General features: G+C 37.9%; 1 protein-coding gene across 8 annotated transcripts in view; it reads left to right on the top strand.

The window, feature by feature from the left end:
• Ppp1r12b (protein phosphatase 1 regulatory subunit 12B) overlaps positions 1 to 23,169 on the top strand; it is a 201,797-nt gene that overhangs the window by 52,865 nt on the left and 125,763 nt on the right. For 4 of the 8 annotated variants that reach the window (XM_048357233.1, XM_048357232.1, XM_048357236.1 and 1 more), the window contains exons 6-13: positions 565 to 639; positions 3,794 to 3,873; positions 4,384 to 4,523; positions 11,834 to 11,946; positions 14,767 to 14,970; positions 16,147 to 16,229; positions 17,640 to 17,765; positions 20,446 to 20,628. In XM_048357233.1, coding sequence (XP_048213190.1) covers positions 565 to 639; positions 3,794 to 3,873; positions 4,384 to 4,523; positions 11,834 to 11,946; positions 14,767 to 14,970; positions 16,147 to 16,229; positions 17,640 to 17,765; positions 20,446 to 20,628 — 1,004 coding nt within the window. Of the gene's footprint in view, positions 1 to 564; positions 640 to 3,793; positions 3,874 to 4,383; positions 4,524 to 11,833; positions 11,947 to 14,766; positions 14,971 to 16,146; positions 16,230 to 17,639; positions 17,766 to 18,524; positions 18,566 to 20,445; positions 20,629 to 23,169 lie in introns of those variants that run through there. The other 4 variants (XM_048357234.1, XM_048357240.1, XM_048357237.1 and 1 more) reach the window with 3 other exon arrangements.

Here is a 23,169-nt window from a genome sequence, read left to right as displayed (position 1 = left end):
CAAGACGCTGTATGTATTAGGAATGGCATGATTTCCTTGCTACTGTTTTACAAAATACAAAATTCTACATTTAAAGGATTTGTGTTTCTTATAATATTTTCTTAGTGATAGATGAAAGCTTCATAATGGAGGGTAAATTAATTAGAGAAGCAGATATAGGTTGAGCATCCCTAATCTGAAAATCTGAATCTCAAGTGTTCTAAAATCTGGAACTTTCTGAGCACTTTCATGATGCCCCAAGTAGAAAATTCCAAACCAGGAAAGCACAAAGTTACTTAAAATATTGTGGGAAAAAAAATCTTCGACTATATGAATGAGGTCTATATGAAACGCAAGTATATTTTGTGTTTACCCATGGGGTTTATCCTTCAAATATCTTATTATGTATATGCAAATACTCAAACATCAAAAAATTCTGAAAAGACTTTAGGTTCTAAGTAATTCATATAAGGAATAGTCAGCTTGTATCATTGGAATCAAAGGCAGAAAGTGAATACTGAATAAGTCTAGATAAAGTTAAATGACTGCTACTTCTGTTTTCTATCCGTCCATTTTCTCTGCCAGGGCCAGACACCATTTGATGTGGCTGATGAAGGTCTTGTGGAGCACTTGGAGATGCTCCAGAAGAAGCAGAATGTGGTAAGTCTCAAGTGGATGCTTTTAAAGCTTTCCTAACAGTTTTCTTTCTACACTATCTCAATGATTTGCTTAAGACTGCTAAGGACTGAACTGGACATAGCTGCATTCCAAAGATTAGTTGTTCCCATCAGGAACTATCAACAGTCAGAAGACTATATTCCCAAAACCATTGTTGTTAAAGTTTGCTCATTGTAAGATAGCCTTCAACCAACTAAAAGTTCAAAAAAACCCCACAAAACAGGAAACTAATAATTACCCTCATATTCTAGAAAATGAACATGCTCAAATGAGTATTTTTACCCTCAATAAGGAATATCAGAGGGTACATCTAATAGCATTTTTTCTACTGACCAAAATTATGTTTTTTATTTGAAATACATTGATTACAAAGAAAACATTTTTTTCTTAAAAAAATAAAATACTAAAACTGTCATCTGGTATTGGGCGGTATTGGGTCAGTGATTCATATCTATTTCAGGTTTATGAAACATACAGAACAAGCCTTCTTTATTTTATTTTATTTTTAAAAATTTTATTGTCAAACTGATGTACAGAGAGGTTACAGTTTCATATGTTAGGCATTGGATACATTTCTTGTACTGTTTGTTACCTCCTCCCTCATTCCCCCCTCCCCCCTTTCCCTCCCCCCCCCCATGAGTTGTTCAGTTCATTTACACCAAACAGTTTTGCAAGTACTGCTTTTGTAGTCGTTTGTCTTTTTTACCCTGTGTCTCTTGATTTTGGTATTCCCTTTCAGTTTCCTAGTTTTAATACCAGTATACACGGTTTCCAATGTACTCAGATAAGATACAGAGATAGTGCAGGTACACCACAGGAAGGGGATACAAGAAATCATCAATAATAGGAGCTATGGTTACACATAGCATGTTGAAAGTAGTTACAACAGTGATATAACAATCGTTTCCATAGCATGGAGTTCATTTCACTTAGCATCATCTTATGTGTTCATAAGGGTATAACTATTGGGCTCTTGTGATCCTCTGCTGTGACTTGCCTAAACCTGTGCTAACTATTCCCTATGAGGGAGATCATAGAGCCCATGTTTCTTTGGGTCTGGCTCACTTCACTTAGTATATTTCCAAGTCCTTCCATTTCCTTACGAATGGGACAATGTCATTCTTTCTGACAGAGGCATAAAATTCCATTGTGTATATGTACCACATTTTCCTGATCCATTTGTCTACTGAGGGGCATCTGGGTTGGTTCCATATTTTAGCTATGACAAATTGTGCTGCGATGAACATTGTTGTGCTGGTAGCTTTAGTGTGTTCTTGTTTGTGGTCTTTTGGGTAGATGCCCAAAAGTGGGGCTGCTGGGTCATAGGGGAGTTCTATGTTTAGCCTTCCGATGAATCTCCATACTGCTTGCCAGAGTGGTTCAACCAGTTTACATTCCCACCAACAATGAAGTAGGGTTCCCTTTTGACCACATCCCCTTCAACATTTGTTATTGTTAGTTTTCTTGATATATGACATTCTTACTGGGGTGAGATGGAATCTCAATGTTGTTTTGATTTGCATTTCTTTTATGGCCAGTGATGTAGAGCACTTTTTCATATGTCTCTTGGCCATTCTCATTTCCTCATCAGAGAAGTCTCTTTTTAAGTCTTTAGCCCACTTGTTGAGGGGGCTGTTGGTTCTTTGCGGTTTTTTTTTGGAGGAATGTAATTTTTTTTAGTTCTGCATATATTTTAAATATGAGGCCTTTGTCCATTGTATGGTCGGTAAAGATCTTTTCCCAATCTGTGGGCTTTCTGTTTATCTTGCGAGCTATGTCCTTTACCCTACAGAAGCTCTGCAGTTTGATGCATTCCCATTTGTCCATCCTTTCTTTGATTTGTAGCATTTCTGGGTCTTTGTTAAGGAAGTTCCGTCCTGTGCCAAGGAGCCCAAGTGTTTCTCCTACTCCTTCCTTTAGTGTTTTCAGGGTATCTGTTTTAATTGCCAGGTCTTTGATCGCCTTCTTTATTTTAAATATTGTATTGTTTGGTTGTGTGTAACATTCTGCTTAGTGATCAACAGAAGAACTACATAAACATGGTGCCCATGAACAAACTGCAGAATAGAAAACCCCCCTCAGTGTACAATGAAGAATGTATAAGTCACATTTTTAGCCCATAAAGGGAATGACTGGTTTAGGCAGGGACAATAAAGATCAATGACAACAGAAGAAAATCACTGGCTTGCCTTTATTATTTTTCAATTGCATGTGGCACAGGATATATGAACTTGTTTAGGACAAATTTAGGAAATAGAGTGATTCTGGGTCAGAGAACTATCAATGATGGGATAGACTAGTATGTCTAATCTTGAATGTGTTTAGTTAGCATCATGCCTAAATGTGAGGCAGCTTCTTGTTACTTAAGACTCTAGTTATATCACATATATAAAGATCAAACAACTCAGTTTGCTTTCTTTTTTAAGCAGTCAGGATCACTAAAAGCTGAGACTTTTTAAATATGCTATTAGTATTGTTACATATTGGATTACCTGCCTCAGATAAGAGGTATACTTTTTATCGTTAGTTTTTTAAACCTAACCTGCTTAGGTTTTAGATGTAACATCTTCATCAAATACTTTTTATACATCAATAGGAATGATGTATAAAAATGTTGTATATCTTTGTCCCTTGAATAACTTTATGTTCCAGGGATATAAATACATTTTGTCTAGCACATACATGTAAATACCAGACTTTTTCCTAAGGGCTTATTTCCCGTTTGGTACCTGTGGTTTCCTTAGAACTATTGCCAGTGTATTTCAGTGTTTAGATCATAAAGATTTCTTTCCAGGTTCCTCCAAATTTATTTCCAAATTCTGCAGAAGTGAGGCTTAGTTTTCCAAGACTAGTTTGGATATTTGTGGGGAACAGTTCTCTTAAAGCTCTGATACTATAGTTTTTCTCTTCTACCTTGGGTAAGTGTTTTCCTTTGTCATTTTATTCTGAGGAGACCCAACTGAGTAATATCTCTTTTTCTCAGATTATCTTCAAATTGCCCTTTGATATTTGGTCCTACTTTTTGTTTCTTTTTTTTTTTTTTCCCAGAGGGGTAGTGCCATCTTGGTGCTTTTCAATACTGTTGATTCAACAGTAATTAACTTTGTCCGTTTTCTCTCTTTTTTTCAATTTCCAGCTTCGAAGTGAAAAGGAAACACGGAATAAACTCATTGAGTCAGACCTGAACAGCAAGTTGCAGAGTAGACTCTTCAAGAAGTAAGGCATAGTCTAGGCCATGTGGGATAAGCCTGACTATATGAGGTGAAATGCTGAGTATAATGAAAACCTCAGTGTTTGACTTTAGCCAAGTAATCAAACATGTAGGAAAGTTTATGATGCAAGGAGATGGTTTTAATAGGGTTGGGGAAAACACTGAGGACAAGATGAATGTCCTTTACACATAAAATGGAGCATGTCTTCTATTGTAGCATGGGTGTTTTTAGTCCACTGGCTCCCCTTTATTACACTGTGGGTTTAATTTCTTGTTTATTTACTCCTGTTTTAGTGCCTAGCATGATTTTTGACATATAATCAGTCTTCAAACTTTCATCTTCAGAAAACCTAGGGCTTAGCAGAATGCACAGATACAGAGAAGAACCTGTGTTTCTGCATGTAATACTTGATATAGAGATGTATAGATTTGTCCTCATTAGAATACCTGATTGTGAATGAACTTGAAAAGACTAGTGCCTTCTGAATTACTTATAAATTGTATCTTTAATTTAGCAAAGAGAAATTGCTTTATGAGGAAGAGCTACCCAAATCACAAGAAATAGAGGAAGAAAACAAAGAATCCAGCAGCTCCAGCTCGGAGGAAGAAGAAGGTGAAGATGAAGCTTCTGAGTCAGAAACTGAGAAGGAAGCAGGTAATACAAAGATGTTCACAACAGAGATCCTTGTTTCTTCTGCTTGTCAGAGAGCTAGCCAGGGCTCCCAAAAGAACATGAAATTCAGTTTTCAAGGGCAAGAGATCAAATTGCCAGTGGCAACTTGGTTATAAAGGCTGTAAGCTGGGCTGGGAGTATGGCCTAGTGTCAAGAGTGCTTGCCTCGTATACATGAAGCCCTGGGTTCAATTCCTCAGCACCACATATATAGAAAACCGCCAGAAGTGGTGCTGTGGCTCAAGTGGCTGAGCAAAAAGAAGCCAGGGACAGTGCTCAGGCCCTGAGTCCAAGGCCCAGGACTGGCAAAAAAAAAAAAAAAAGGCTGTAAGCTATGCTAAACTCTACCTATTAGTTCATATGCAGCCAGTTGTTCTGATCTGAATGGTAGATGCCATAGAGACCAGATCTAGAAAGTCAGTGTGCAGAGAGACAGAGATCTTGTAGAAGTACTTTCAGTCATTTTCTTTAACAAACTGGGGGAATTTTACATTTAGTCCTTGGGTTAGTTTGGCTCCTTAACCAGAATCCTAAAATCTTTTTTTTTTCCTCTCATTACTTAAAGCTCTTTCAAATCTTGAGAGGGAATTTGAGTAACAAAATTATATTTACCTTTATGACTTTTACTAATAACTATATAGTTTCCTTGGAATTAACACCAAAATCATTACTCAAGTTCCTCACATAAAATGACACAGTATTTACATATAATCTTTCCAAACCCTCCTGAATACTTTAAATCTTGTCTTGATTATTTATAGTAAGCAGGTGTCATATTATGTTGTTCAAGGAATGACAAGGAAAAATATGTTCATGTTCATCACAGGTTCAGGTATTTTTCCAAGTATTTTCCCATCCACAGTTAGTTGAATCTACAGACATGGAACATGCATATATGGGGGCTGTGCAGTATATAGAACTTCTTTTTTCATTTTTTTATTTTTTGTTTTTGTCGGTTGTGGGACTTGAACTCTGGGCCTAGGCGCTGTTCCTAAGCTCTTCAGCTCAAGGCTAGCACTGTACCACTTGAGGCACAATGCTACTTCTGGTTTTCTGATGGTTAATTAGAGGTAAGAGTCTCATGGACTTTCATACTTGGCTTTGAACCATGATCCTCAGATCTCAGCCTCTTGAGTAGCTAGGATTATAGGCGTAAGCCGCCACCGCTCAGCTATGAACTCCTTTTTTTTTTTTTTTTTTTTTTTTTTTTTTGCCAGTCCTGGGCCTTGGACTCAGAGCCTGAGCACTGTCCCTGGCTTCTTTTTGTTCAAGGCTAGCACTCTGCCACTTGAGCCACAGTGCCACTTCTGGCCATTTTTTATATATGTGGTGCTGGGGAATCGAACCCAGGGCTTCATGCATACGAGGCAAGCGTTCTTGCCACTAGGCCGTATTCCCAGCCCAGCTATGAACTTCTTAAGTTTATTGTTTGACAAGTCAGGAACCCTAACAGGAATTAGGTACTGAACATTGTCAACCAAAACCATAAGTTTGATTTATAGTCAGGCAAACAGGAAACAGTATTGGATTTTATTGAATAGACTCAGTTCCCAACAAGATAGTTTTCAGATTATTGGAAAGTAATGATAGGCTATGAGTTTTATAGCTCATTCACTGGTATTGTCCTTAAGAATAGAGTTCACAATAAAAGATGTTTCCAGTTAGAAGACCAAATTAAAGGAGAAATTATAATGAAGTATGTTTTTCTTGGAACTCACCATAACTGGTTTATCCATAAGGGAAGCATATGACTTTGTTGTCTGGGCTTCAGTTTTGTCTAGGCTTCAGCTTCTGGGGAAGTCTGTCTTTGCTGACACTTTTTCTCTCAATCACAGGAGAATACTGTCCTTCTTCACTACTAAATATGAGGCTCCTGGAATATCATTAAAGGAAATTAGAGACTATATCAATTCTGTAGAAAAGGCAGGCACCAGCTAAGTGTGGCCTATAATAGATGATCTTGTATTTGAGATTTAAATTTCTTTTACTAATCAGGTATAGCTTGTTCTAGAAATGTTAGTGTTACATCTTCAAAATTATAAATGTGCATTTTTGTCATTTTTATTGTATATTGAGTACTCACATGTTCTAGCCTTAAAGTATTAAGAATTAGCCAGGTACCAGTGGCTCATGCCTATAATCCTAGCTATTCAGGAGGCTGAGATCTGAGGATCATGGTTCGAAGCCAGCCTGAGCAGAAAATTCCCCATAAAACTCTCATCTATAATTAACCACTCAAAAACCAGAAGTGGTGCTGTGGCTCAAGTGGTAGAGCACTAGCCTTGAGCACAAAGAGGCTCAGAGACAGTGCCCAGGCCCTGAGTTCAAGCCCTACAACCGACCAGGAAAAAAAAAAAGAATTAATAGTTGGGTTTGGTCTATGGCACATCACTTTTGGTATTAGAAAAGTGGGAAGAAGTTGCCCAACTACTGTTACTGCCTCATAATTTGTACCCCTGCTTAGCTTTTGTTCCCTGAAGCTTATCTCCACATTGCTATTAGAGGCAAATACTAGCCTTTATGACCAAAGCACCACCTCTATTCAGAAACCTTTTGTGAGCACCTTCCTCATTCCATCAGTGTCTGCAGAGTAAATCTCAAGCCCTATACCCTGGCCTTCAAGGTCTTTTTATAATCCAGATCCAGCTGACCTTTCCCATGCCATATACTAGCAAGAATATACTGTAGCCAAACTGGATTGCTTGGTTTCCTCAACTATAAACTGAGTTTTTTCCTGCCCCTAGATGTTTTATTCATGCCTTAAAATTTTTTTCTGATTGTCAGATGTTTGTAGAGTGAGTTCTCTTAGAAGATACAGAATCTAGCAGCCACAAAAAGCGTTTCTTTAGGTTTCTATGGCATGGGATATTGAAAAGAATTGACCCTGCATTAGTTAATTTTTATGTCACAGTGACAAATACCTAAGAGAAGCAGGAGAAAGCATTCAGTTTGGCTTACATTTTCAGAGGTTTCAGTCCAAAGTTGGCTGGCCCTGTTTCTGGGCCTATGGTAAAGCCGATGATATCTTGGTGGCAGATGGGTGTGACGAAGCAGAGCTATTCACCCAATGATAACTAGAAGCAGAGAAAAAGGGGCTAAGGACAAGATACTTTTCAAAGGCATGTCCTCAGTAATTTACTTTTCTTTAACCAGGCACCACTGCCCACTAATTCCTCCATTAATACCATCAAATTAAGAAACCACCTATGGATTAATCCCTTGATGAAGTCAGGGCCCTCAGGATCCAGTCACCTGTCAGTGATTACATCCAATAGCTTGGGACCAGTCCATCACATGAGACTTTTGAGGGCACTTTGTATTTAAACCATAGCAGGCCCTTATTCTCCTTGTCTGTGCTTATTACTTCCTTCTTTGTGTTCCTCTAACATTACACACTTACTTTTGTTTGAGCACTCTGCATTTTTGTGTTGGGAAACTGGGTATGTTATACTGAAAGTCTCAGCACAATTCCTGGCACATGATTTGCATCATATTCATTAAATGTTTTTGTAATATGTCTAGTGGAAGAATAGAAAGACATAGGGATGAATAATATGTGAAAAATAATTCAATCAGTGGTATTCACAAGTAAGAAGGTTTCTATCTAGTTCAGGTAATTGTAATCAAAATTTATATTTGTATAGTTACTTTTTCATTTGCAATGCACTTAAAATAATTTAATCTTTACAACCATACTTTGAAGTACATACCATCATCACCACTTTTTAGAATGGGAAATTAATACTGAAGGAGGTTAAGTGAATTAGGCTTCCTAATTAGCATGAGACATGCCAGAGACCTTGAGTTTGCTTGGGATTCCTCAGAGAAGTAGAGGGACAGTGGAAATTATCTGCATCAGTAAGAGGAGAGATTTTAGAGACTAGAGGTAAAAGAAAGAATCTCAGGGCATAATGTTTTTAGGAAGTGAAGATGAATCAATGAAGGGGGCCAAAAAAGGTATCATCTACAAGTAGAGAAAAACAGGACAGTTATTTGCTCCTCAAAGAATCAGAGCAATAGTGAGAAGGGAGAGCTTAAGGATGAAGTCAGTAGTAATCCTAGAGAGCAGTTTCAGTAGTCTGGTGTGGGCAGAAGCCAGATGGTTCCAGTAAGCTGCCCTACTCATTTTTGTGGTCCTCTGCCAACTGAAACGTTATTCATGTTCCAAAGCCCAGCTCAATCAGTGTCCTTTATGAAGCCTTACAGGATAGATTCATGGTTTTATTTCCCTTTGACTTTTATAGCTATCTTTTTGAACATCTTTTTTATTACTTTTCTCTGGTTGCTTATTATTATTATTATGATGATTATTATCTCCCCCCTCACTTCGTCTCCTGCTACTGGCAAACACTGGAAACACTTGAATATATTTTGTATCTTCATTTTCTGTGTGGCTTGTATTTGTTGAATGCATTTTTCTCATTTTTTAAAAAGATACATAGATTAAAAACATAGTTTTAATGTGTCTTACATGTGAATGTTGTATACAAGAACATGCATTTTGAGGCCAATATAAGCATTTTGGTCAGAATTTCTATTTTTCTTTTCTTTCCTTTTTTTTTTACACCAGTCCTGGGGCTTAGGACTCAGGGCCTGAGCACTGTCCCTGAGCTTCTTTTTTTCTCAAGGCTGGCACTCTACCTCTTGAGCCACAGTGCCATTCCTGGCTTTTTATCTGCTTATGTGGTGCTGATTAATTGAACCCAGGGCTTCCTGCATGCTAGGTAAGCACTCTACCGCTAAGCCACATTCCCAGCCCCTCTATTTTTCTTTTATTTATTTGACTTAAATCTTTCATATATCAATTAACTATTATTGCACAATAAACTATTCCTAACAGTTGCTTAAAACAATAACCCTTTATGTAAGCCCTACTATATGGATTAGCAGTTCAGGAAGGGATCAGCTGGCTCATGTCTCTTTCCTCGTGCTAATGCTGAGGTCACTCATATTTGGTCTTTAGTTATTTATTAAGTCAGCTGGGAGAGTGACTGGTCCTGGATGGCACCTTTCTGGTGGTTGGTGTGTTTGTGTAGGGGAAAGTAGGCCATGTATCTCCTATCATCAAGCAGAGTAGCCCTACCTTTTCATATGGCGACTGGATTGTAAAAACAGAGAAGGTAAGGCTCAGTGTACAATCCCTTTCCAAGCCTCTGCTTTTGTCACATTGCTAATGTGCCAGTGATCATAGGAAGTCATCTAGCCCAGCCCTGAGTTTATATGAGAAAATACTTCACAAGGATTCAGAAAGGCATGCTTCACTGGGAGCTATCTACCAGTCTGTCACATTTGGCTTGTAAATTATATTTCTTATTGCTCAAGGGAAAAACCGAGACAGCTGGTATTTAGATAATTCTTAACAAATACCTTGAAGGCTGGGTATGTAGCTCATGGTACAGTGGTACAGTACCCATGTCCCCAGACCTTTTCCTTTTTACATTTTAGACAGGGTCTTTTAATTTTGCCTAGATCGTCCTTAGATTGCACTCTTCTTATGTCTACTTCTTAAGAATCTGGGATTATACATATGCGCCATCACAGTCTTTGTTTTTTGTTTTGTTTTGTTTTTGCCAGTCCTGGGGCTTTAACTCAGGGCCTGAGCACTGTCCTTGGCTTCTTTTTGCTCAAGACTAGCACTCTACCATTTGAGCCACGGCACCACTTCTGGCTTTTTCTGTTTATGTGGTGCTGAGGAATCAAACCCAGGGCTTCATGTATACAAGGTGAGCACTTTACCACTAGGCCATATTCCCAGCCCACAACTGTCTTGTTTTATAGAGTCTTGCTGACTTTTGCCTGGATTGGCTTCAAACTGTGATCCTCCTATCTTTACCTCCTTATCTGTAGCTGAATTACAGTGTATACCATCACATCTGGCCGACATGCAATTTTAAAGCATTATCTCTTCTCTTTATAATAGTTTTCATAAGGAAGGAATCAAAATCTAAGAGCCAGATATAGTAGTACATACCTGTCATCCCAGCACTGGGCAGGCTGAGTCAGGAGGATTATGAATTTGAGGCCAGCATGGGTAGGCTCCAAAGTAAGACTCATCTAAAAAAAATCAAAGTGAAAAAGAACTAAATATCTGATACATCAATAAGAAAATACAGGTTCTAGTAAGATAAGTAACTTTGCTAATATCACGGAGTTAAGGTGTGGCTTAAAATTGTCACATAATTCATGGGTAGGTTATTCTGGGGCTATGTTTCTAAAGTACATAGACCAGATCCATAGGGACTGGGTGCAGGCACTGTGCTTGTTATTTAGTATGCAGCAATAAATTAAACAGATGACCCTATTCTAGTGGATCACTCCTATTTTTATTCTGAGTCTGACTTAACCTGCAATTAACCTTCCTCTACAAACCATTCTTCCTTTATGTCCTATTGTAATTTCAAGAATACTGATTACCAGGGCTGGGGAGATGGCCTAGTGGCAAGAGTGCTTACCTTGTATACATGAAGCCCTGGGTTCAATTCCTCAGTACCACATATATAGAAAAGGCCAGAAGTGGCCCTGTGGCTCAAGTGGCAGAGTGCTAGCCTTGAGCAAAAAGAAGCCAGGGACAGGGCTCAAGCCCTGAGTCTGAGCCCCAGGACTGGCAAAAAATAAAATAAAATAAAATGAAAGAATACTAATTACTTAAATTAGGCTAGCCTCTTCACCACCAGGAGGTGTGTATATTCTGAGCTATTACTCACTCTCTTTTTTTTCTTCTTCATCTACCAAGTGTTGCTATCTTCTCACTCCATGGTTATTTCTTTGGAGAACCCTGATTGTTAATAGCAACTTTTTTTTATTGTTTCTTTCCTCAGAAGGAAATCCTATAGCTCTTGATGATATGAATCAATCAATGTAATACCTAAAGTATAAATGATCTTGTTTTTATTATTGTAATTTATCTTATCCCTTTTTCTTGATTGTAATTATCTAGAGAGCAAGGCTTATCCTATACTTTTTCTGGCTTTTTTCCTACTAAGCTCCCTCATAACAGAGTCTTCATAACTAGTTACTAATTAATGTTTATTTAATATAACTAATAATATGGAAGCAGTTTTCATCTGGGAAATTGGAGTTGAAACCTACCAAGATGGGAATCCTATTGAGTTGACTTTCTTCTGCCCACAGTTGCTAGAGAGAGTTCATCTTAGTTTGAGCATAAATATTTAGTGGCCCTAATAATTGTTTTGCTAATGAGCAAATTTTTTCTGTTAGCAGCAAAAGCCATATACTCAAAAAGATAAGATTTTTCACATTTGCATTTGTTGCTTTTCTTGCTTTGAATAATAGATAAAAAAACAGAAGCCACTGTCAACCATTCCAGTCCTGAAAGTAAGAGTAGCATCATGGAGCAGATACCATCACCAACTCAGAATACCTTCTCTGCCTCTTCTGCTAGGAGAGTAAGTATTTCAGAATTGATTTGGGTATTATAGTTCACTACTCTAATATATGTAGGAATGCCTAAAAAATATATCCTTTAAGCTGGGTTGCTGGTTACTCATGCCTGTAATCCTAGCTACTCAGGAGGCTGAGACCTGAGGATCACAGTTCAAAACCAGGAAAGTCCATGAAACTCTTATCTCTAGTTAACTACCAGAAAACTGGAAATGGAGCTGTAGTAGAGCACTAATTTGAGCAAAAAGTTCAGCAATGGTGCCCAGGCCCAATTCAAGCCCCACAGCCAAGAAAAAAAAGATACATCTTTGGAAAACATTAAATATACATCAGGGAATGAAGGCATGTTTCAGATTGTAGAGCCCTTGCCTTGATTTCGAGCCTGAAGTCCTGAGTTAAATCCCCAGTACTAACACTTCCTCCAAAAGAAAGATACATTCTTAACTGTTTTATTCTGGCTCCTATAGCTTGTGCTGCTTAAGCAATAGACATTTATTCTTATCGTTGTTTATTTGATGTGTGTGTGTGTGTGTGTGTGTGTGTGTCAGTGTGTGGAGTTTGAATTCTGGCCCAGGGTACCATCCCTTAGTTTTTTCACTCAAAGCTGAGGCTCTACCACCTTAGCCACACCTCCACTTCTGGCTTTTGGCATTTAATTGGAAATGAGTTTCATGTACTTTCTTGCCCCGGCTGGCTTTGGACTAAGATCCTCTTAGCCTTCTGAGTAGCTAGAATCACAGATATGACCCCATCCGGCTACTTCCTACTTTGGAATAAAAATGCTAACTTGAAAAAATACAAACACACACATGTACTTATTCCACTGTTATAAAATAATATTGAGAAAAAAAGAAAAGATTCCCCTTAAAATAGAACCGCTTGTAAAAAGCAAGTAACACAGAAATCTATATATTAAGATGACAGGAGAAAATCTTAGTGTAAGCTGGAGATGAATGAGTTTGTGTTTATATTTCATTTTGCTTATACTTGACCTGGTTTGGAAAGGTAGACCTAAGCATTTTGCAATGGACCATAGGCCCTAGGAAGGGACTGCTGGCTGGAATTAGAAAGACCAATTATATCTTATATATGATGTTTCCCCAATTTATAGTTAAAAAGACAATATAAACTTTCCATGAAGCTTTTTTTTCTCCTTTTCCTTCCCTTTCCTCCCCCATCTTCTCCTTCCTTTTTTTCTTCATTCTTTTCTTTTGCTTGTTCTCTCTTTCTTTCCTTCCTTCCTTCCTTCCTTCCTTCCTTCCTTCCTTCCTTCCTTCCTTCCTTCCTTCCTTCCTTCCTTTTTCCCTTCCTCCCTCCCTCCCTCCCTCCCTCCCTCCCTCCCTCCCTCCCTCCCTCCCTCCCTCTCTCTCTCCCCTTGCTTTCTTTCTTTCTTCCTTCCTTCCTTCCTTCCTTTCTTTCTTTCTTTCTTTCTTTCTTTCTTTCTTTCTTTCTTTTTCTCTCTTTCTCTTTCTCTCTTTCTCTCTTTCTTTCCCTTCCTTCCTTCCTTCCTTCCTTCCTTCCTTCCTTCCTTCCTTTCTTTCTTTCTTTCTTTCTTTCTTTCTTTCTTTCTTTCTTTCTTTCTCTCTCTTCTTTTTCTTTCTCTCTCTTTCTCTTTCTCTCTCTTTATTTCTCTCTCTCTTTCTTTCTTTCTTTCTCACTATTTCTTTCTCTCTTTCTTTCTTTCTCTCTCTCTTTCTCTTTCTCTCTTTCTTTCTTTCTTTCTTTCTTTCTTTCTCTCTCTCTCTCTCTCTCTCTCTCTCTCTCTCTCTCTCTCTCTCTCTCTCTCTCTCTCTCTCTCTCTCTTTCTTTCTTTCTTTCGTGCTGGCATTGGAGCCCAGGGCATTGCACATGCTACATCCAGCTCTGAAGCTTTTTCTTCTGATATTAAAAAATATTTCTTCTCTTTAAACAAAATGATGATGGTGGTGTATTATTTATCAAAGATGTTACTTAGCAAAATAAAAAAGATGGCAACTCTTTGACCCTTATAATGTTCTCTTCTTCAACTTTTTAGCCACTGAAATCTAAAACTCTTAGAACTCTTGCCCAACATGAAATAGTTTTCTTAAAAGTAGACATTAGAGGGCTGGGGATATGGCCTAGTGGCAAGAGTGCCTGCCTCATATACATGAGGCCCTGGGTTCGATTCCCCAGCACTACATATACAGAAAATGGCCAGAAGTGGCGCTGTGGCTCTAGTGGCAGAGTGCTAGCCTTGAGCAAAAAGAAGCCAGGGACAGTGCTCAGGCCCTGAGTCCAAGGCCCAGGACTGGCCAAAAAAAAAAAAAAAGTAGACATTAGAATTTGCCTCTATTTTATTAGTACTAAATTAAATCTACTTACCACATATAGTTTCTTCAAGTATATTTATATACTAGCTTATCCAGTTCTTTCAGATTCCACATGTGATAGGGAAGAATTAAACTCATTATCACCATTTTACAGATGAGGATGTTGGGACCTAGAGAAGCAGATTATCTTATTTTCAGGTAGCCAGCAAGTCAAGATGTATCACTAGAATACATCCTGGTGCTCCAGGTCAGTTCTAATTGTAGAAAGAGAACAGTTCTGTCATAGGAGTCTATTTCTAGCATAGAGAAAAGGAGCACCGTGAGAGGTGATTAGCAATTGTCATGTTAAGGGGAACCTGCCATGTGTTTGTTCTCCTGGTACTGCTCTATGCTGCTGCACTGAACTTTGTTAAGTGTGGAAAAGCTAAACAGGTGGAAACAGGATGAATAAGCATTCAGAAGAAAAATGCTTTGATGACTGTTTCTGTTCTTTACTTCTCTTTGAACCTTTTTTTCTTTTCTTCTCCTTCATAGTTCTCTTCCAGCCTTTTTAGCAAGTCTGAAGAGCCCAAAGATGAATCTCCTTCTTCATGGAGACTGGGACTCAGAAAAACTGGTAGCCACAACATGCTAAGTGAAGTGGCCAATTCCAAGGATGCTCTGCGGGACCGAGGCCTTTCCATCTACCGTTCTTCATCAAGCCCGAGGATCTCTGCTCTGCTGGATAATAAAGATAAGGTCTGGGGGAATTCTAAGGCAGTTTTCTTCTATGAAAATTCAATTCTGGGAACAAATGAAAGTATTTTCTAATCTTTAAGTTGACTGTGGAGCAGAAAGTTTTTAAAGGGAGACAGACACATTGATAGTTTGACCAAATAGCTACTTGTTAGCTATTATTTGCTTGACTAGAAAAGAAAAAGAAAGGGAAAAAACCTTTAAAAGTAGCTTTTCCCTTTGGCTGGCCTTATGTTCATTCTTCTTTACCCTCTTGCCAAGAACACAACAGTGGTTCAGAGGAAATTGCCTAACTGGTTCTTCTGAACCAAAACCAGAAGCTTATTCTTGGAATTTAGACACTCTGTAGTTTGGTTATGAATCTTAATGCATTTGAGGCACATTAATACTTGGAAATTTTTTTCTTTTCTTTCTTTCTTTTTTTTTATTTAAGATGAGCCAGGCCTGGCACTTGCTATGTAGCCCAAGCTGGCTTTGAACTCCTAACAGCCTCCCAAGTACAAGGACTACAGTGTGTGTCCCCATACCCAGCCTAGGAAATAATTTAAACTTGTTGTTTTTTTCATTTGTAGAAATATGATCAGGTTAACTTCATGAGCAGTTCATCTGTATAGTCATTGAAGATGAGTTTGGTTCCAGATTTTATGAAGCTTACTTAGTATTCTTGTCTGGGGGTCATGTCTTCTTCGTGATCATAGTCTTCTTAATGTGTCTTGCATTTCTGGACACTTTTGAAGTGTGAGGCATAGTGGTTGGGTTAACTCTCCAGCATATTTGCTGTGCAAGTTGCTAAGGAAGCAACATTTCAAGGAAAGATATACTGGAGACTAAATTAGGCTAATTTCATAGAGAACATTAGAGTAGAGCTCTGTGTGGCTTTTCAAAGACTCCTTCTCTCTTGGCAGTGTTGCTGCTTTTTGTAGTCTTTGCTAATGGTTTCTTTATTGGATCATCCTGGCTTTTCCCTTGAAAATTATATCCCTCTGTATGGGGTTTTAATAAAGGGAAGTTAGGAATAAGCTTTTGGAAGTGAACATTTTATAATATCATTCAAAATGGAATTAGTATTGACTCTAGATAGATTTCATAGGTATATTAATTCCCACCTTTTTTACTCAAAATGTCTTCTACTCTGTCAATTTTCTACTTTTCTGTGCTTTACTTGTTTCTATTTTACAGGAAAGAGAAAACAAAAGCTATTTTAGTTCACTAGTTCCCCGGAGGCTCAACAGCACAAGTGACATTGAAGAAAAGGAGAACAGGTAATCATAAGATAGACCAAAAAATGACTTAAAAAAATCTTTTCTGGGCATAGTGGTCTCCTGGCCATTATTCCTCTACCTTTTTTCCATATATGTGCATAACACATTATGAATTGTTTTTTCCTTCAGCTTAGAATACCTCCTAGCCCCTTACTCCTTTGTTTTGATAGTTCTTCACTCTTCAAATTCTAATTCTAACATAGTTATGGTTTATAGGACATCTTCTGTAACCCAAGTGTGGGTTCGTTTTAGTCCCTTAGAAGTGCTGTAAAAGAAGAGTCTATTTCTGTCTGGTTTTTCAAGGATCCCTAGTGCCTAGCACAATGCCTACCACATAGTAAACACTGAACATATCATTTACTTGAGTCGATCATCTTGTAATTTGTAACTAGATAAAATTTAAAGCCTTCCTTATCAGTTAAGATGAGTATAGACTTTGAAATACATTGTGCCTTGGCTTAATTTGAAGTGTTTCTAAAGGTGATCCTTTGGCCAGCAGTAACAGCCTCACCTAGGAACATGTTAGAATTATAGAAGCTCAAGCTATACCACAGGACTGTTTGGTCAGAATCTGCATTTTGAGCTAGGTGCTGGTGGCTCATGCCTGTAATCCTAGCTACACAGGAAACTGAGATCTGAGGATCATGGTTCAAAGCCAACCTGGGCAAGAAAGTTCATAAGACTCTTATCTTCAATTAACCACTTTCCCTCCCTCCCTCCGCAAGAAACCAGAAATAATGCTGTTTCTCAAAGTGGTAGAGCTTTAGCCTTGAGCGAAAGAACTCAGGGACAGCGCCCAGGCCCCGAGTTCAGGCCCTACAACTGACAAACAGAAAACAAACAAACACAAAACCCAGATCTATAGTTTGAAAGAATTCCCTAGATAATTCAAGTAACAAAGCTTGAGAAGATTGTTCTAGAGACTTTAGTGAAACATGAAGACTCATAACCTTACTAGCAAACACACCAAGTTATCAGTATAGATCCAAAATCCGGAGTGTCTTCTCTATAGAGGCTCCCAGAGGCTCTCCTTTTCTTTCTTTCTTCTTGTGGTGACAGACTTCTTCACCTCTCTCATCAATCCCTTCTTTGCTTACTTGATTAAAAAGCCTGCTACTAGGTTTATTACAACAAGGTAATAAATAAGGAACAAAAGTGAATCTTCATTACAAAAAAAAAAAGACCTTTGATGTAAGGAATTTGGTACCTGTTGAAATGAGCTGGCTTTGAAGTTGACAGAAGAAAGCAAGCAGTAGTACTTGTGTTCTGTTTGCAGGAAAACAGGTTTATAAAATAGAATGGAAGATAGGTTCATTTCTTTAGCCATATTTCAGTTGCCATTGGCTTTTCTCTGGTAGAACTGATGGTACAAATCAGTGTTTTGTTTGATTTGCTTTTTTGTCTCTATAGAGAATCAGCTGTTAATCTAGTAAGGAGTGGCTCCTATACCCGGCAGCTCTGGAGAGATGAAGGGAAAGGAAATGAAACCCAACAGAAAGTTGTTCCTTCCACCTATGTATCAACCTATTTGAAAAGGTACCAGGTGCAAAGGGGTGGGCAGTGATTTTCCTTCACTATGGCTATGGGAACATGGGTAATAACTGCATGCCTTTTTATATCCACTTATCAAATGAACCAACAAATGAATTGCTTTTAGATTTCTTGGGATTAACGTTTTGACTAATTTAAAATTAAAAGTTAATTTGTTCTCTTAATAACTGAATTAAAGTGTGTTAATTCTAAATTCACACCACTGACCTGACTTTATACCCAGTCTTCTCAGTCCCAGTAAAATCTTTTTATCAGAAGTTACTTCTAGTAATCTCTGGGAAAGACTGAAATTAAAACATCCTTGTGGGCTAGGGATATGGCCTAGTGGCAAGAGTGTTTGCCTCCTATACATGAGGCCCTGGGTTCAATTCCCCAGCACCACATATACAGAAAATGGCCAGAAGTGGCGCTGTGGCTCAAGTGGCAGAGTGCTAGCCTTGAGCAAACAGAAGCCAGGGACAGTGCTCAGGCCCTGAGTCCAAGCCCCAGGACTGACCAAAAAAAAAAATAATAATAATAATAATAATAAAACATCCTTGTCCAGTAGCTGGCTTTCCATTTTCTAAAACTAGTTATTCCCATCTCAAGTTAAATTTTTGTGGGGAGGAAGGGAGGGACCTTAATAGGGTGGTAAGGGGTTGGAAAGGGGAATAGTTTTCTGTTGTATTAAAGACATTTCATATTAAAGCCTGTTAATTTAGGGACTTGAGTTGTTGTTTTTTTTATGACTTTAATGGCCCTCAGATCCATCAAGATGTGAAACTCGCAAGTTTGATGCAGAGAAGGTACTTGGGTTTCCTTCTTTTTTTTTTCCCCCCCTCATCTGTTTTCCCTTTTCTGCAATTATTTTCTTTGCCACAAGCTAGCCAGCAAGCAAAGCACCTTTGCCAGAACCATTAAGCTACAAGATACACTTAATTAATGTTTTAATTTGAACTTTGCTGCTGATGTGGAAGAATCTGTTTTTCATTGCTTACTTTCAATTCTTTCTTCACTTCCACTTAATGCTTCCACCTGGCTCTTTCATGCATTTGTCATGAGGTTTTCCAAATGACTGATTGGCTACCTTCCATTGATAATAAATTATATGAGCAGATTAGCTGTTTGGGATCAAAATTTCTTTCCACCTGTCAAGAAGGCACTTGGTCAAATAGTTAATGTCACTTGAGAAAAAAAGAGCTGTCAAAGAAACAGCCTTTTAACTACCTTCAGTTCTACAGATTCATCCTATAAGAGAGGGCTCAACAGTGAAATTGTACAAGTATAGCCTAGAGATCTGACTGGCATTCATAGAAATCAGAAGTTTGGGGCTTCATGAGGGTATGACCTATTTGTCTTAAAGGCAAAGGCTTTGGTAGACCTACTTACTTTAGTATTGCTATAGTCAAATCCAAGATTAAAAACTTTTCAAGGAAAGTAATGTTCTGGATCTAGGAGAGAGAGAAAGCTGATGCTTAGTTTCCAGGCAGGGGTTATTTTGTTGATTTTCATGAACACCAAGTCATGAGCAAGTGAGTTGAGTAGCATTTATTTGGCTTGATAGATGTAATTGCCAAAATTATAGTAGACAGAGGAAGGAAGGGCTCCCTCTATTTAAGGTAGACAATTATGTGAGAATACAATTATGTGAGAATTTTTTGAGAAAAGATCTACAACTTGCTTCATACCTGAATTTTCAAAGCTCATCTTATATAATCCCAAAGCACATTTTGATTTTATAAATTCCTGTCTTATCTTTTCAAGAAATAATTATGTGCTCCATTAAGTGCAAATAGGAATTTGTTGTTCCTTGGCTGTGACAAATCTTGGTATGTAGTTCCATTTTCTGTCATCTCTTGTTTACTGGCAAGCATTAATTTCTTGTGGCCCAATAAAATGCCTCTTTTCCAATGAAGGTTTCATAACTTTTTATGATCATCCCCTGAAATGTCTCATTACTATTATAGTCAGGAAATATTTTTAATTCTAATCCAGATAATTTTTTGCTGCAATCAATATAGTTCTTACCTGTCTTCAAGTGAAATAAGGAAAAATTGGCATTTAGTACCCATAGTATTACTTTCTAGACTTAAAGCTTTTAGTCCTTTAAATTTTTGTTTTAAGCTAAATAACTAAAATTCTCAAAGTCATTTTTTTCACAGTGCTTCTTCTTTACTCTTATCATTTTTTACCTTTACATTTCTAAAACCTCTCCAAATTTCTATAGTCTTACTCTGGTTTCTGTAGTACTACTTCCCTACCAAGCAGATATTTTGGGGTGCATGATTTTTTGCATTCGGTTTGTTGAAAATTATTTCTAACAGAAATATGCTATTTCCTACTCTTTCCTATTATTTCATTCTTACTTTCTACTGTTGACATATATTCTATTTTCCTGCTTTTCTGTGTTAAATATCATCTCTCCTTCTTCACATTTCTCCACTCTTTTTGGATGATTGACCAAAATATCATCTTTCAAAGAGTGATGATAGCTTCATTCTTTTGGATGATTGCCTGCTTACTGCCAACCACCCAGCTCTAGCTGGAGTTGAGTACTCCACTTCCCAGTTGCCCTTCTCTTTGGTCTTCATTCCTTTTAAGTGCACAATCTGGGTGGGAAGGTGGTGCTGGGAAATGGTGGATGAGCAGCATGTCCTGAAGAAAGTGACTATGTGCTGTTTTGCAGTGCTTCATTTGGTAGAAGTAGTGACCCCACAAGTCCCTACATTTCCGCCAATCGCAATTCATCTTCTGCTACCTCACCCATTACCATTGGTTCATCTACCTCTCGGGGCAGTCAGTGGCAACCTGCCTCTTCTTGTCCCGCACCAATCAGTACAAACACTACTGCATCTGTACAACCTGGCAGGTAAGGCTTCTTGGAGCCATTTGAGTTGCATTCATCAAAGTTAATACTCTGGAAACACATGAAATTTAAACCAAAGAGGCTGTACCACTATAGAAGCAAGTTTGAATTCCTGTGAAAATGTCTGCAACTTAGTGAAGATGTTTTTCATGTTTTGGTGAATGTATCATTGTACTTGGTATTCAGGTCAACTTGGCATGAATGCTTTTCTTTCTCAGTAATGTTACCAGTTGTGATTACAATTTAAGGGTCAGACCTGTTGTAGGAAATAAGTACCAAACATATTCTTATATTTTAGTTATATTAGCTTTCTAGTAATTATAAGTCGAAATCTTGCATACTGAGTTGTTTTGTAAAATGGCATACATGCTCAAATACAAAGAAAAGTTTATTTATATTTCTACAGCCTTCTGAGAATTCCAGCCAATGAGAATGTTTTTCTGGAACCATTGTGAAAGGGAGAGAGTTGTTTTTTTGTTTGTTGGTTGGTTTGTTTTTTTGTCTAGCTATATGCTAGGTGATAGGATTTTGATTTCTGGTTCATAGAGGCTAAGGGTAGCAACTGCAGCAGTACTTTAGCTGCAGTTCTGTGATTTTTAGTTCTTTTCATGTTGTCAGAGATTCTTTTAGGTCTTGTCCTTACAACTGCCCCAAGAAAGTGAAAAAAAATGTTAATGATGATAGTGTTTTTTGAGAACTCTGGTTATGGTGATGGTTGATTGATGTCTGTCAATATTCTAGGTTTCTTTCCCTAAAACAAGTAGTGATCATTCTCTTGGCAAAAAGAGCAGGTTTATGATTATTACTACTGCTGTATAATTATGTGGATATTTATTAGGTCCTCATAATCAGTTGTGTATGAGGGACAAGCTTCTGACAGATTATTAATACTAGCAGCATATAATTATGTAGAAATTTATGAAGACCCCATAATAATATAGCTGTATGGACATTATCACCAAACCACAAAGAGAGCTGGAGGTGTAGCATGGTGGTAATATATTCACCTAGCATACTCAAGGAAGGTCCTGAATTCCATCTCCAGCCCTGGGGGAAAAAACCACAGAGCTGAAAGTGGAGAAAAATGAATATAGCTGTCATTTGCTGGACTGTATTATGTGACAAACATTGGGTTAAGTACTAAATAAAATTTACATTAGTATTTGATTATGCATCATAAATCTACATAAGTGTCTTGATGAAGATGAAGGTTTTTTAGTTTGCCTTGCATATAAGAAAACCTTGGCATAAAGATAGCATAATAGCTCCAGAGTCATTAAAGGACTCAAAATTTTTTTGGTCATTCCGTTCTTTAACCTTTTTTTTTTTTTGCCAGTCCTGGGGCTTGGACTTGGGGCCTAAGCACTGTCCCTGGCTTCTATTTTGCTTAAGGCTAGCACTCTAGCTCTTGAGCCACAGTGCGCCACTTCAGGCTTTTTCTTTTCTTTTTTTTTTTTTTTTTTAATTTTTATTGTTAAGCTGATGTACAGAGAGGTTACAGTTTCATACGTTAGGCATTGGATACATTTCTTGTACTGTTTGTTACCTCCTCCCTCATTCCCCCTCCCCCTCCCCCTTTCCCTCCCCCCCATGAGTTGTTCAGTTCATTTACACCAAACAGTTTTGCAAGTACTGTTTTTATAGTCGTTTGTCTTTTTTACCCTGTGTCTCTCGATTTTGGTATTCCCTTTCAGTTTCCTAGTTCTAATACCAGTATACACAGTTTCCAGTGTACTCAGATAAGATACAGAGATAGTGCAGGTATACCACAGGAAGGGGATACAGGAAGATCATCAATAATAGAAGCTACGGTTACACATAGCATGTTGAAAGTAGTTACAACAGTGATATAACAATCGTTTCCATAACATGGAGTTATTTCACTTAGCATCATCTTATGTGTTCTTAAACTTTCTCTCTTCGCAGATGACATGATCCTATACCTAAAGAACCTCATAGACTCTACTCCCAAGCTACTAGAGCTGATCCAAAACTTTGGCAAAGTTGCAGGATATAAAATAAACCCTCAAAAATCAATGGCCTTTCTATATGCTAATGACCTGAACGCCAAGGCTGAAATCAGGAAAGCAACTCCTTTTTCAATAGCCTCAAAAAACATAAAATACCTAGGAATAACCTTAACCAAAGAAGTGAAAGACCTCTGTGATGAGAACTTTAAAAACATGAAAAACGAAATTAAGGCAGAACTAAGGAAATGGAAAAACCTCCCATGCTCCTGAATTGGGAGGATTAATATAATCAAAATGGCAATATTGCCAAAGGCTATCTACAAATTCAATGTAATACCCATTAATATCCCAACACCATTTTTTAATGAAATAGAGGAAGCAATCCAGAAATTCATATGGAACAATAAAAGACCCAGAATAGCGAAAACAATCCTAAGCAGAAAGAACAGGGCTGGAGGAATTCTGGCTTTTTCTATTTATGTGGTGCTAAGGAATCGCACCCAGGGATTCATGCATGCTAGGCAAGCACTCTATCTCTAAGCCATATTCCCAGCCCCTGTTCTGTAATCTTTAC

Source organism: Perognathus longimembris, chromosome 11, assembly GCF_023159225.1.
Source record: "Perognathus longimembris pacificus isolate PPM17 chromosome 11, ASM2315922v1, whole genome shotgun sequence".
Taxonomy (NCBI): Eukaryota; Metazoa; Chordata; class Mammalia; order Rodentia; family Heteromyidae; genus Perognathus; species Perognathus longimembris.
The sequence above is the reverse complement of the archived record's forward strand: the minus strand, read 5'-3'. Positions and strand labels throughout refer to the sequence as shown.